This window comes from Eleutherodactylus coqui, chromosome 2, assembly GCF_035609145.1.
Source record: "Eleutherodactylus coqui strain aEleCoq1 chromosome 2, aEleCoq1.hap1, whole genome shotgun sequence".
NCBI lineage: Eukaryota > Metazoa > Chordata > Amphibia > Anura > Eleutherodactylidae > Eleutherodactylus > Eleutherodactylus coqui.
In genome coordinates, this window is record NC_089838.1 from 221,960,650 (window position 1) to 221,976,663 (window position 16,014).

The following is a 16,014-nucleotide window of genomic DNA, read 5'->3' on the forward strand; positions in this document are numbered from 1 at the left end:
CACATTGTATACTCCTTTTTTATACTAATGATTTCAGAATTGTAGTAGGTAGTATAAACAGTGCCTACATCATAACATAAATTTGGTGCATTCCATGTTTTCCATATTTTTTCACAATTTTTGTCAATAGTAGAGTATGCTCCATTCTAACAAACCTATCCATTGTGCGAACAGAGCTTCAGCTGTATTTACTTTCCTGTTCTTCCTTTAGCTGGGACATAGGAGAGTGGTCCGAGTGCAGTAAGACCTGTGGTTTGGGAATGCAGTACCGCCAGATCTTGTGCAGGCATGTATATGCCAACCGCACCCATACAGTGCAACCACACCGATGTCAGAGCCTGGAGAAGCCAGAAACGACCAGCACTTGTCAGCTGAAGATCTGCAGTGAATGGCAAATCAGAGCAGACTGGACACCTGTAAGTTGCAGATGTAAGGGGAAGTATTAAGACCGCAATGTTATTTTTCAAACTAGTAAATAAAGGCCTGGAATAAAAGAAAGGGCACTTAGACCTAGCGTGATACAGCTGTGTTCTTTTTTTACCTTTCCTCTCAACCAAGATGAGTACTGCAAGAGGACCAACTTTATAAAAAAAGGCATCATTTCACATTACTCTGTCAGTATATATGTGTATGCTATACACTTCTATATGTAGCCATCCAGTGGTTAGGATGTGTATTGCAGCCTGGGGTGGCTTTTACTAGCGAGAATGCATTGAATCTGTATTGTGATTAATTGGAGGCCCTAATAAAGTTAGCAGAAATGTAGGGTGGAGACATCTGGACTGCTGTAGCTTCATATGAAAGCTCCATATTTAGTATCAAGAATGTCAGATATCATCACAAGATGCAAAACGTTTGGGAAAGTTTTCCTGCTCTATTCTGATAAGATACTATTCTATTTATGGAACCAAATTTTAGATTTTCATATAGGAGTTGTATTAGGATATGTTCACACCACAATCAGTATGCACATTAAAGAGGTCTTCCAAGATGTATAATTTACAAGAAATCTCGCTCCACTGCCACAAAATAACAAATAGGCTTATAGTCGCCTCTCCCCGCTCGCTGCATCTTCTGCACCCATGCTCGGTCCTGCTCCCACTATTTGTTTCCAGGCTACAGTCCTGCCTGGTGTATGGGATGTCACAGATGCTGCAGCCAATCACAGAGCTCAGGGCTCGATCGCTGGACACCGTTATTGGCTGCAGTGCTTGTGATGCCCCATGAACAGGTGGGGGAAGACTGTAAATGTAACATCAGAGGGCATTACCCTGATCTGCGGCACAGGACACAGGAGAAGGGAGTATATCACTATCTGTTATTTTATAACAGGGAAGCTGGATTCCATGAAAATTATACATTTTGGAAATCCTCCTTAAGCATTTGCACTAGGAGGTACTCTCGGCACAAATGCTGAATAGATCTATAGCCTCTGAAGATACAGTAAGCGAGAAAACAGTGTCCTTTGGCATCTACTAAACAGGTATAGATTTTTTTATTTCACTGGAAAGCACAGCCTGCTGCACCCACCTATACATTCAACCACCATTAAAAACAAATGAGCAGTATTTTTATTTTTTTTCCCGCTCTGTTCATATTAAGTTTAACCCTTTCCAATCCACTGTCTGACGTCTTCAGGCATTCTGTTTGAAGGCTGTACAGCTCCGATGTCATAAGACGTCCAGCAGGGTAATCTTATTGTATATTACTGGCCGCTCTGTTGTCAGGTGCCTCTCCAGCATGTACCATACCGCAGTACTGGCCATAGCCAGCAGGTGGCGTCATTGTAAAATGACAGAAAGAGAAAGCCCCCTAGGAAACCCTGAATCCAAAATTGGATTGCAAAGTGTTAAGCCTTCCATTGGATATTGCAGTTATATGTCTGGAGGCTTTTCCAACATATATTTCTGAAGGAAGCTATGACATTAAAGGAAAGCTGTGATCCTCCGCCGTGGCTTTTAATGGGAAACCTTGCATTGCAACACTGTGCAATGTGTTTTCCTGTCCTATTGAAAACAATGGGCGATGCAATCGCAGGCACCTCCAAAGATAGAGCATGCCACAATTTTTTCCCCCACGATGCATGTATACAGTACGACTCCATTCAAAAGAATGAGCTTCATATTTGTGCAAGATTTGTGTGTCTCGCAATGCACAAATCTCGCACGATTGTCTCAGCCGTGTAAAAGTGGCCTTAGGGTGAAGCCACACAGTGTAGTTAGCTGCATGTGACCAATCCACACACATACATGCCAGCCAAATGATTTTTCCTATACAATCATTCATCCATTGGCATTGCTGTTGGATAGGGTGTCAGCCACATGTGGCGCCAGACCTTGTGTCCTTACCCTTATAGCTATGCATAAAAGAAATAGTTCAGCAAGTCAGTTTATACTCTAATCAGTCAGCATTCTGAATTTCTACTTGAACGGGACTTTTCATGCTTTATCTGTTTTTTATCAATATTTTTAATGGAGGATTAAATACAAGGAAGGCACTTGGGCATACATCCTCACCGACTTGGCCTTGGCTATGGACTTCTATGTGTTATTTCATTCATTCTATACCTCTACTAGAGATGAGCGAACGTACTCGGATAAGCACTACTCGTCCGAGTAATGTGCTTTATCCGAGTACCTCCCCGCTCGTCCTGAAAGATTCGGGTGCCGGCACGGAGCGGGGAGCTGCAGGGGAGAGCCGGGAGGAACGGAGGGGAGATCTTTCTCTCATTCTCTCCCGCCCGCTCTGCCCCGCTCCCCGCTGCGACTCACCTGTCAGCAGCGGAGCGCCCCGAATCTTTCAGGACGAGTACAGTGGTACTCGGATAAGGCACATTACTCGGACGAGTAGTGCTTATCCGAGTACGTTCGCTCATCTCTAACCTCTACTGAATATAAGCTTTATAAGGCTATAATAAAAGTGCATAAAAATGATTTCACAGTAATATAAATGCAAACCTTGCGCCTCTTCTTTTTTTTGCTTGAATCATATGCTGTAGAAGGCATGAAGCCTCTTTCCCTGCTAACACTGACTACAAATGTGAAGATTTTCATATAATACCATTATGAGACTATCCTATTTTTTAAGATTTGCTGGAGACAAAGTAAGCAAATCAGTTTTCAAAAAGTTTGCGTTAATTCCAACTTTGCTTTCAGCCTTTGCATTTTCATGCAGATGAATAGGTGCCCTGAATAACCAAAATATTTCTTGTCTTTGAGATGTCAGAATTATTTTACACTGCAGACATCCCCTCGCTTTCATAGTCGCACACTTTTCTTCTGTTCATGATATGCATATGACTAGGGTATGTCTCTGGCTGCTTGTCACTAACAATACATGTTTTCTCTTACTGAATGCAAAGAAGAAAAATACCCTGAAATGAATGGCTTGCCAAACGCCGAACATTTTCTGCTCTGTTCCCCTCACAATGTTGTCCCATTTATTTATTTTTTCCCTTGCATCCCTTTCACACAGAAGGTTTTATATCTAAAATGACATGTGTTCTAAGCAATTTGTCAAGTAGCAACCTGTAATTTTACTCTTGTTTATTGTATACAAGCCAACTGAGTGCCAATTGGCAGTCTTGCTTTTTGTATATGGAATTTGCTAATTTACATTGTGATGACAGCTTTGATATAGAAGGGTTGAGACACCACATTAGCTCTAAGCATGTAGATGCATTCAAAAGAAAAGTAATTCATTTAAGGATGAAATGCTTCAACTAGTTAGTTTTAAAGTGCAATAATTTTAGTGGCATATCACATCTACCTAGCTCTCTCTCTAATATCTATCTGTCTATCTCATATCTATCAATGTATCTATCTCACATCTATCTAGCTCTCTAATCTCTATCTATCTCATGTCTAGCTATCGCCTATCTATCTAGCTATCTATCTATCTGATATCTATCTATCTATCTCATATCTATCTATCTATCTATCTATCTATCATCTATCTATCTATCTATCTCTCTAATCTCTATCTCATGTCTAGCTATCACTTATCTATCTATCTGATATCTATCTATCTATCTGATATCTATCTATCTGATATCTATCTATCTGATATCTATCTATCTCCTATCTCTCTATCTATCTATCTCATATCTATCTCTCTATCTATCTCTCTATCTATCTGATATCTATCTCTCTATCTATCTCTCTATCTATCTGATATCTATCTATCTATCTGATATCTATCTATCTATCTGATATCTATCTATCTGATATCTATCTATCTATCTCATCTATCTATCCATCTATCTCATGTCTAACTATCTAAGCCCAATAAGTCTATTGTCACGGCCCAATATCACACTTACCCATGTGAAGTTAGCCTAATAAGCTGTTCTGTAGTAACATAGTTACTGTACATACAGGAAAGAGAGGAGAGAAATGGGTAAAGTGAGGATGATTCTGCAGTCTGTCTGCATCAGTCAATGTGTTAAACTTAGGGCCCTTTTACATGGAACGATTTGTTCAAAAAATTGTTAGATTGTGTAAATCTGAACGATACCCATTCAGTGTAAAGACTACCAACAATTGAATGACAAACAATAACTTGTTCCCTTATTGTTAACCATTCATTTTATGTAGATATAAAAATCATTGTCCAGTTATCATATTTTAAAAGCGATCATTCAATCATTCCCATTCCCTGGCACAGTCCCTGAAAGACCAATGATCGAACGAGCAAGTGAATGATGAAAAAATGTAAATGATTATCCACGTGTGTCAACGGACTGCATTTTAAAGCAAAAGACTCTGTCATTGTTTGCTCCTTCAAATGATTTCTTGCATCGTGTAAAACGACCCCTAGGACTCATCATGACCACAGGCAGTTTTTTGCCGTATATTACGCGTGGGATACACGGCCGGGTGACACACTGTGAATGGAGTCAATGACAGTAAATGGACTTTCATTGACCCATTCACATGAGTGTGTAGACACTGTGTGCAGATATGCACTAGAAATAGATCACAGCATGCTCTATTTCTCGGCATACTACACGTGAGCCCAATAATTTTGTATGAGCAGTGTATGCAGCGCTGTCCATACGCAATAGATTGCGTATGGGCGGCGATTTATACGCAACCCCTTATTAAACAGAGTGGGGAATTAAAAAAAAAAAAGACAAAAGTCACACTACGCATGACTGTGTGCTTGAGATCTGCAGTCTCCACCATCTCTCTGCTGGCAGAGCCATTATCACAAACACTGGTAAAATGCTGCAAGATACCTGCAGCGTTTTACCGATACACCCGAGGACATGACCCCTAATGCTGTGAAAGGGAAGGGAGGGAAGGCAAAACAACAGGGGAGACATCTGATTGGTGAGTGCACACAGTACCGCTTTCCGCGCTCCATACCAGGTGGAGCCAGCCTACTCAGTACAATAATAGCAAAACAGAAATTATGCCGAAGGGAAGAAAGAACCATAAATGTTTGTTTTTGGAATGACAGTTTCTTTTTAAATCCCAGTGGAATCCTAGTAATAATAAAATCCAGCTCCGAATACACAGTGTGAATGAACATCAGAAACACACAAGTCACTAATTAATTTTTGCAGCAAACCTGCCTGCAAACAGTACTCTGGTGCCCTGTCTGTTTAATCAAGGGCCTATTAGTAGGCTATTAGAATTACATATTTCTTGGCTTTGTCATTAAGCCAAACATGTTCTGTTGTTCTAAACCACTTGGCCTCGTTCTTAAGCCTGGAGCAAGATTTTCAGCTTTAGACATTCTCTTTCTGCCGAGGGAAACCATTATGTTTATAAGCACAAATTAGAATTACTGCCTTATAGCCATATTCAGGTTATTTAATATTATGGTGGCTCTTTAGTCTTTTGCCATACAGTTATAACTCTGCATCAAATAAATTGAATACAAGTCATTATCGGTAATTGCTTTGAGCAAATTACATGGTTCTTTTGCATTTCTATGAATTGTATATTTCTCAAATAACGCTTCCTATAAATGCATTCTATTGTTGAAATTTGTTTCTGTTTAACAGATACATCTAAATCTACTGCTGGTTTTAATCGGTTGTTGTACCGAGGCCATTCATTTCTGGTCATTTTCTGCTATTATTTTATCAGGGCATAACCAAACTAAAACTTAAAGATTGCTGACATTGCTTCCGGATTCAATAATTGCAGTCATTACTTACATTTTACTTTATTCATAGTGCTCCGTGCCATGCGGTGTTGGGCAGAAGACGCGTGACGTAAAATGTGTCAGTAACATTGGAGATGTGGCTGATGATGAAGAATGCAATTTGAAATTGCGGCCAAATGACATTGAGAACTGTGATATGGGTCCGTGTGCCAAGAGTTGGTTCCTTACAGAATGGAGCGATAGGGTAAGAGGATTTTCCAGTTTTATATGTTTGCAGTTATTTTTTTTGCAATTCAAATACTGCAGGCATTAAGAAAAGGATAAATGTAATAAAAGTGCTGTACTAATTCACAATATACACATATATGAATAAGCAGCTTGTTTCGAAATGAGCTACAATGCTATGCAATCCTTCCTATAGCAATGAGGACTTCTGAAACAATGAAACCCCTAGTAACAGCAGTCTACAACTACTTTTAGTAAACATGCACTTAATCTACTGGGTCTACCATCAGGTGAAGGTCTGAGCGTAACACCAATAGTAAATATATTGTATCTGATGATCACATGTGTCTTACATTAATAATAAGTAACCCCATGTGCCCCACATTAGTAACCACAAAGTGCCACACATCAGTGTTACGAATATGAGGCACAGGGAGTTAAACCAAGTACATGATTTTAATAAGAGGTGTATGAAGTTCTAGTGGGCGGTACATGGGTCTACTTCATATTAATGTGAGGCACGTAGTGTTACTAAATTAATAATTCTCATTAACTCATATTAATAACCCCATAGATATTATGTGAGGTGAAATGGGATTATGTGAGGCACATAGTTACTAAAGTGAGGCTTAATAAGGTTACTAATGTGAGGCACAATGGCTTACTGGATTAATAACCCTATGTTGTTGTTAGCTGTTTAGTCGTTTACTACCCTCGGCGACCCTAAATGCTCCCTCCCTCCCTGTTTTTCAGTTTTGCACTGCTTCTTTCAGTTGTGTGATATCTATGCCAGTATCAGCTTTGACAGTATCAGCCATCGTGTTCTTTGGCGGCCAGGTCTTCTTTTGTCACTGATCTTTCCAAGCATTCGAGATTTTTCTAGCGACTCTGCTGGCATTACATGGCCAAAATATGTGAGTCCGAGTCTGGTCATCTTGCCCTCCAGTGATATATTGGGTCTTATATGATTCAGAACTTCTCTGTTTGTTACTCCCGCTGTCCAAGGCAGCACCTTTGCCAGCACCACAGCTCAAACGCATCCATGCTCCTGTCAGCTTTTTTCGCAGTCCAGTTTTCACATCCATACATGGCTATGGGAAAACGATGATCCTGCATTTAGTTGCTATACCGATATCCCTACTTTTCCAGATTTTGTCTATGTTTAGCATTCCCCTTCGCTCCAATGCTATCCTATGTTTTATCTCTGGCATAGAGTCTCCAGCCTGGTCAATTTTCGAACCAAGGAAAATTAAGTCTTCCACGCATTCTACAGCCTCATTATTGATTAGAATTTGGCCATTTTTTGCAGTTTTCATATTTTCCTTTTCTTTTAATTCAGGAAGAGGCCACTTTTTTCACTTTTAGTTTTAATCTTACATATCAGCTGCTTCAGACCAGATTCTGTTTCTGCAATCAGAGTTGTGTCATCCACATAACAGAGATTGTTAATGTTTCTTCCATCTATTCTCACCCCAGTTTCCAATTTGCCTAGGTCCATTTACCGCATGATCACTTCCATATATAGGTTAAACAGGAAGGGTGAGAGGATGCAGCCCTGTTGGACACCTTTGCCGATCCCAAACCAATCTGTGTACCCATACTGTACCACACATGAGGTACCCCATATGTACCTCATATTATTTAACCCTATGTGCCTTATATTAGCAAACCCTTTTTTTTTTAAATTAAATATTACTTTAAGGGTGCACACGAAACATATTTGTTAAAGGGGTTGTACCAGAATACACTTATATCATCTATCCTCATTGGTAGGAGTCTCACCACTCAGACTCCCACTGATCCACAGAACGGGGGTCCTCTGTCTTCCTTAGCTCGTCACTACATGGATGCTTCTCCCACCCACAATAATGTCAGATTGAATGAAGCGGTGGCTAATTATTTTAATTTCAATTCCAAAATAGCTGAGCGCTTGCACTCAGCTGCCTACAGCAGTCCCATTGAAAATGAATAGAGTGCACTGGCATGCGTGGCCACCACTCCATTCAATTTGCTACTCACTGTGGGGGTTGCAGTAAGCCCGCAGTGAGGAGAGGACGACACAGAAATCCCATTCTTAGGATTTGTGGTAGTCTCAGTGGTGAGACCCCAATTGATCATACTTTCTCGTCCGTATCATTGGGGGCCACAGCCTAGACCATGGGATATAGCCACTGCCCTAGGAGGCGACACTAAGCAAAAAAGTGTTCGCTCCTCCCCACCTGGCTATATCCCCCCTGCAGGCACTCAGCTAATTAGTCTTTAGCTTAGTGTCTGCTAGGAGGCAGACGTGGAAAGAGCGATTCACGGGAATCCGGGGAGTCGGGGCTTTTCCCTGGCTCTACTGGCCTCCCGGGGGAGACGCAGGCAGGGGGTGTCTCCACCACTACTGCGGCATCTCACCCAGAGAAGAAAAAGGGGCCCGACCATGCAATGCGCATCTGAGTCGGTTACCCGCCAGCCATAGGGCTCCCCCTCCCTGGAGTAGCGCACTGTCTGACGGTGACGCGTAGGGGGCAGCACTGCTGGAGCAGTCGACGCACGGGGCAGGCTGTGGCTCCCAGGACAAAAGACACCCCGCTTGGGACTATGGACAGCGCGGCAAACATTCCGGCGCCACACGGACAGCGCATACCTTAAGGAGCATCAGGACGGCGGCAGCGGCGATGGCAGCGGCGGCAGCGGCGGCGGCAGCGGCAGCTCTCCCGTCCAGGGATAGAAGCTTGCGTGTTGCAGGACGCCGGGGCACCGGCCGGCAGGCCACTTCCGGGCACGGCGCTCCGGGGGGCGGAGCGCCGTCGTCACGGCCGGAAAGCGTCACTTCCGGGTTGCGGGGACGCTTCCGGGGCAGGCCACGCCCCCTCCGACCGCGGCGAGTTTAAAAGGTACCGCCGGACAGAGGAATGGCCGCTCTCTGGGACACTTCGTTTGTCTGCACCTCTGAGCCCAGCACCGGCAGCTCTCTGAGCACACAACAGCCTTCCAGCCGTTCAGCCCTGCAGTCCTGCAGTTTCCTTCTGCAGTTTCCTTCTGCTATGGAGAAAGCACCGGACAGCAGCAGCACCTCCTGTCTCGGGCACCAGCAGTGGTAACAACTCCGCAGCAGTCCCTGCCACAGCACCTGCCGGGTCACCAACGCCGCGAGATCATGTGGTACACCAGCGTCAACTTCCGACAGCATCCAAGCGTCAGGACCAGAGGCTCCAGCTGGACCGGGGGAACCGCAGAAACAGCTGCTAGACCGGGTAAGCCCTGCCCAAGGCAGCACTTTGCGGTGTTCTCCCCTCGCCCTCCCCGTCCCCCCTGCAGGCATTCCTGTAACGGTACGTAGCTTACCCGCTACCTGGGACTTGTTTTCTGTTGCCATGTCTGACCCTAGATCAGAGGGTTCCAGTCCGGCCAAGGGGAGGGTGAAGCATTACGCTTGCACTACCTGCAGCGTTAAGTTCGCTTGCGGTCAAGTCGACCCCCGCTGCACTAGATGTGCCGCGGTGCGTGCAGCTCCAGGAACCCCGGTGCCCCCCGCCGCCCCTGTGGAGCCAGGGCCCGAACCCCAATGGGCGAGGTCCCTGGCCGCTGCCGTTTCTGGCTTGGCCACATCCTCTGCGGCGATTTTACGCCGGTTAGAGCCCAGCTCAGACGCGTCCGCCTCGGAATATGCACGAGGGAGGGCACACAAGAGGAGGAGGTCCCGTAGCAGCGAGGACACTCCCCATAGATCGCGCCACACCGGGAGGTCGTCTAGACCCTCAAAGTCCAGACGATCCAGGGACTCTCATGGCTCTCATGGGTCCAGGGAGTCCGTGCATACTTACCATAGATCAAGGCACTCTTCACGGTCCCGGTATTCTGCGAGACCAGCCCGGGCTCGCCATGAGTTCCCTCGAGCATCTTGCTCATGGGCGTCCCAGGACACGGCCCAAACGGCAGGCGAGGGCAGTGGGTCTGAAGACTACGACCACTCTGCAGGCTCGTCAGTTTCGGAACTAGACGAGGAACAGGTGTCGCGCCTAGCCAGCCTAATGGACGGCCTGGTAATATCCATAAGAGAAACCCTCCAAGTAATGGAGGAACCAGTGGAGACGCCTCCTTCCGCGGTGTCATTTAGACCGCAGAAGAGATCACGACAGGTCCTCCCAGACCATCCGGATTTTTCGGAAGTCCTTAACAAGGAATGGCAGAACCCAGATAAGAAATTTAGGCAACCCGGGAAGACTTGGGAAATTACATATCCATTCCCAGGGGGCCTGAAAAAGGGTTGGGCGGTACCTCCGGTAGTTTACCCGCCAGTGTCGCGACTGTCTAGAAGCACAGCACTGCCAACAGCCGAGGTAGCAATGCTGGCTAATCCTCAAGACAGGAAGCTGGATACGTTGGCAAAAACCGTGTTTCAAGCCACAGGCACCGCCTTACAGCCGATTTTTGCGGCCGCATGGGTCAGCAAGGCATCCATAGCCTGGGCCAAGCAGCTACGGAGAGACATTGTAGCAGGCGCTCCACCAAGTGAGTTGCTCGAACTGACAGACAACGTCATACAGACAAACAAATTTGTAGGCGCAGCAGAACTAGACGCAGCCAAGTTCGTTGCCCGGGCATCCACTGCATCGGTTGCGGCAAGGAGAACGCTCTGGCTGAAAAGCTGGTCAGCAGATACAGCATCCAAGATGGCCCTAACAAAATTGCCATTCGAAGGAAACAGGCTGTTTGGACCTAAACTGGATGACATGATAAAGGACGCTACAGGCGGCAAGAGCACGTCGTTACCACAAATGCTGGCAAGAAAGGAGAAGGTTCCACTAAAAAGGAAACCGTTTTTTAGATCCTTTCGGCGTTTTTCATCCCGTCCAGGGTCAGGGCAGTGGTCCCAGTCTACAGGAACCCCGACGGACGCAAAGAGGGGCCCCTCTTTCAAAACAAGGCAAACATGGCGATCCCGACCCGGAACATCTAAAACGGCGGGATCAAAGAGCGCAGCATGAGATGCTGCCCCCACCCAGTGTCACCAGGGTGGGGGACAGGCTCTCCCAATTTCGGGAGACATGGGGGAGGCGCGTGAGCGACAAGTGGGTGCAGGAAATTGTGACATCCGGTTACGCAATCGAATTCACGACTCTCCCACGGAATTCATACCGCAGGTCCAGAGTGCCTACCACCCCGGAAGGAGTAGCCAACCTACAGCAGGCAGTGCGGAACCTTCTGGCACAGGGGGTTGTGAAACCGGTACCGGGGGCGCAAGAGAGGCAAGGGTTCTATTCGAATCTCTTTCTTGTACCCAAAAAGGACGGCAGAGTGAGGCCGGTGCTGGATTTAAGGAGGTTGAACCAATTCATCAGAACAAAACATTTCCGGATGGAGTCAATCAAGTCCGTGATAACCTCCATGCAACCGGGCGAATTTCTGTCCTCAATAGATATCAAGGACGCTTATCTCCATATCCCGATTCGGGAAACACATCAAAAATTCCTTCGTTTCGAAACACAGGGAAGGCATTTTCAGTTTACGGCGCTGCCATTCGACCTGTCTACCTCTCCAAGGGTCTTTACGAAGGTACTAGCAGCAGTGATGGCGCTACTCCATGCGGAAGGTATATCAGCCATTCCATACCTGGACGATATACTAATAAAGGCACCGTCGTGGGACGGCAACATCAAAAGCCTACACGTCACGATAAAGATTCTAGAAGAATTTGGCTGGATAGTGAACCGCGAAAAATCATGCCTAATACCGACACAACGCTTGGAGTTGTTGGGCATGATATTCGATACCAGCCAGCACCGGGTCCTGCTACCCCAAGCAAAGGTAGACAAGCTCTGGCAGGGGGTTCGGTCCCTAATACAGGGGAAACCGTTAACCCTCAGACACTGCATGGCTATCCTGGGCCAGATGGTGGCAGCATTCGAGGCGGTTCCGTTCGCCCAGTCCCGGTCAAGGAAACTACAACACTTGATATTGTCACGCTGGAATGGGTCCCGGATGACCCTGGAACAGCGAATCCAGATAACCCCTCAAGTCCAAAGGTCACTGAAGTGGTGGCTGGAACCGGGGAGGCTTCAGGCGGGACGGCCTTTGGGCCCAAGTCTCTGGACAGTAGTGACGACGGATGCCAGCCTTTCAGGTTGGGGCGGAACACTAGGGGACCGGTCTGTTCAAGGAGTGTGGTCTCAAAAAGAGACAAGGCTACATATAAACATCCTAGAGTTGCGGGCCATCTACCTGACTCTCCGACACTTCGGGCCCAATCTCAAGGAAAAAATGTACGCGTTCAGACGGGCAACACCACAGCGGTGGCCTATGTCAACCGACAAGGAGGAACACGGAGCGTGTCGGTAATGAGCGAGGTAGCAGGCATACTAACGTGGGCGGAGAAACATCTGAGCTCGATTTCCGCAGTCTACATTCCCGGAATAGAAAACTGGGTGGCGGATTACCTAAGCCGGGAAACAGTGGATCCCGACGAATGGGGGCTGCACCCAGAAGTATTTCGGACGATATGCCGGAAGTGGGGCACGCCAGACGTGGACCTCATGGCGTCCCGACTAAATTACAAGCTACGCCCGTTTGTGTCCCGAGCGGGATCCACAAGCAGCGGCAACGGATGCGCTGACCATTTCGTGGGGGGAGTACAAGCTCCTATACGTATTTCCACCAATCCCTCTCATATCGAGGATCCTAGGGAAAATCAAGCAGGAAGGGCGACCAGCGATATTAATAGCACCAGACTGGCCGAGAAGAAGCTGGTACGCGACCATCATAGAAATGCTGTTCGACACACCGTGACATCTTCCAGAGCAAAGAGACCTGCTATCCCAGCGGCCTTTTCTACACCCGAATTCCAAGTCTCTACATTTGACGGCTTGGCCGTTGAGACCGAGGTGTTGAGGAGGAAAGGTTATTCGGAGAAGGTTATCCAGACTATGATACGGGCCAGAAAACCAGCCTCATCGGCAGTTTATTATAGAGTCTGGAAGCGCTTCTTCACCTGGTGTGAGGAGAGGCGGGTACAACCGATGCAATTTTCGGTGGCCAGAATTCTTGCATTCTTACAATCAGGCCTCGAAGTAGGATTGATGGTAGGTTCGTTAAGGGGACAGGTGTCGGCATTGACGGTACTGTTCCAAAAGCCAATCGCAAATAGGATGGCAGTACGTACATTCCTGCAAGGAGTCGCCCATACGACACCCCCGTTTAAACCCCCGATGAAAACTTGGGACCTTAATCTCGTGTTTGGACACTATGACGGGCCAGCCGTTTGAGCCGCTGAAGGAGATTTCTATGCGACTACTGACCTGGAAGGTGGTATTCCTCGTCGCCATTACGTCAATCCGTAGGGTCTCGGAGCTGGCGGCTTTGTCTATACAGGCGCCATATATGACCTTCCACCAGGACAAAGTGGTGCTGAGGCCAGCACCCGAGTTTCTACCAAAGGTGGTATCACAGTTTCATATTAATGAAGAAATTGTCTTGCCTTCTTTTTGTCCAGATCCAGTACACAAAAAGGAAAAGATGCTGCACCACCTGGACGTAGTAAGGGCGCTGAGGATCTATGTGAAAATAACAAAGGAGTTTCGTAGGACCGACACCCTCTTCGTTATTCCGGAGGGGACCCGAAAGGGCTTCGCAGCCTCAAAAGTCACCCTATCCAAATGGATAAGGTCCCTGATAACAGAGACGTAGTGCACCTCAGGGCGCTCGCCGCCATTTCGGGTTACGGCCCACTCCACATGGGCGGTAGGGGCTTCCTGGGCAGTCCGTCACGGAGCCTCAGCCCTTCAGGTGTGTAAGGCAACCACCTGGACTGCGTTATATGCGTTCTCAAAATTTTATAAGGTCCACACAGCTGCATCATCTGACGCCGCTCTTGGCCGGAAGATCTTGCAGGCGACGGTCGTTTACCGCACAGCCGAACTTTGAATGCCCACCCAATATATTGTTTCGGGACTGCTTGTGGACGTCCCATGGTCTAGGCTGTGGCCCCCAATGATACGGACGAGAAACAGATATTTTTGGTATAACTTACCGTAAAATCTCTTTCTCGTCGCGTTCATTGGGGGCCACAGCACCCACCCCTTATTTATTTAGGCGGTTGCTGGAACTTTCTGTTCTGCGGTCATGGTTCGGCAGAAAATTGTGCCAAAAGTTTGTTTTTGGTATGTATAAAACATGGTATGTATAATTTTACTCCCACTGGCTTCCTACTGCTTGCAGACAGACTAATTAGCTGAGTGCCTGCAGGGGGGATATAGCCAGGTGGGGAGGAGCTAACATTTTTTTGCTTAGTGTCGCCTCCTAGGGCAGTGGCTATATCCCATGGTCTAGGCTGTGGCCCCCAATGAACGCGACGAGAAAGAGATTTTACGGTAAGTTATACCAAAAATATCTGTTTTATCACCTATCCTAGCGATAGGTGATAAAAGTTAATTGTGGTAAAACTCGCTTAAGGATTTTCTGAAGTGTACCAGCGGAAAAATCTGCATGCGAATTTGGAGCATAATCCACTAGTTGAATATAAACCACATTGATCAGATTCTGTTTTCCACAGTTCTCCTTAGTGCATTTGACTACAACTATATGCAGGATTTATAGACATATCTGGAAATATTACACTAGCTGCTTCCTCATTTACTACCAGTCCGCCATAAGGACTGGTGGTGTTTTCATCTTACCCAGACTCATCAGTAGCTCTGTTACCAGTCCACCATCAGGGCTGGCAGTAGATTTAAACAGCATTTTTTCTTTTCTGATTTGGCACACTTTCCATCATAGTGTGCCAAATTTTCTCTTTCTCTCTCTCAAAAAAAACAAACAACTGGCTTCTGAAGAAACTTCACCAGTCCAAACATGTCAAACCATTTTTTGTCCTTTGGGCTGAAAAGTCCAAATGTTAGAATTCAAATTAGCATAGAGAGAATCAGTTGGAATATCTCTTTGATCTGAGAAGGTTACCTGCTAGAAAGATTGAGGCAGTCAGCTCAAAGCCTTCCCTGCTAGAAATGCAGCTAATGATCGCAGCCTGCTTAGACAGCTGAGAGCGAATGTGGATTAATCCTGGCATCGCTCCAGGGCTGCCATATTGCAGTGAACTACCAAAGCGCATATTCGCTAGAAGTCTGGCAACCCCTTTTAATACTGAATGTAGTGAGATATCCATATTCCACTCCGTCTAAGATAATCTCTTGGGTTCTTTTAAGTGGTTGCTGGCCTTTCATCTGAGAGATATTTTTTGTATGACCTTTTTAAGGCCCGAGCAAATGTGATTTAATAATTGAAGCATAACCACCATCTATCCACTCTATTACTCTCTGTATGTAGGGGAGGGAAGTAAAAAAAAAAAAACTAATCGCAGTCTGGAAAAAAATCAACTAGAGCTCATATATCTTCTAGGTCAAAAAAAATCTATTGAAACTTTTTCTCAATTGAACTTCTATGTCTATTCTCCTGTTAAGGTAGTTGTGTTTTTTGGGGGGGTATGTGGCCCTAAAGATACCAATTGGTCCGGGCCGACCTACTATTTGCTGATAAACAGATTTTTTAGTGTTTTTGACTTGACCGTTTTAGCCCATTATTTTACATCTTTGTGAAATAAAAGTTATGTTTTAAGAGAACTTCCCAGTAAAAAAAAAAGCTCTTATGGCACCCAGAATTGCAATGAAATGCTTTTGTTAGCAGGCGGTTAAA

The 16,014-nt window shown here is 46.0% G+C and overlaps 1 protein-coding gene across 3 annotated transcripts in view; it reads left to right on the forward strand.

Annotated features, from left to right (window-relative positions):
- The window catches only part of THSD4 (thrombospondin type 1 domain containing 4), a 696,080-nt gene that overhangs the window by 661,602 nt on the left and 18,464 nt on the right, over positions 1-16,014 (forward strand). For all 3 annotated transcript variants that reach the window (XM_066592520.1, XM_066592521.1, XM_066592522.1), the window contains 2 exons: positions 212-416; positions 6,188-6,361. In XM_066592520.1, coding sequence (XP_066448617.1) covers positions 212-416; positions 6,188-6,361 — 379 coding nt within the window. The remainder of the gene's footprint in view (positions 1-211; positions 417-6,187; positions 6,362-16,014) is intronic.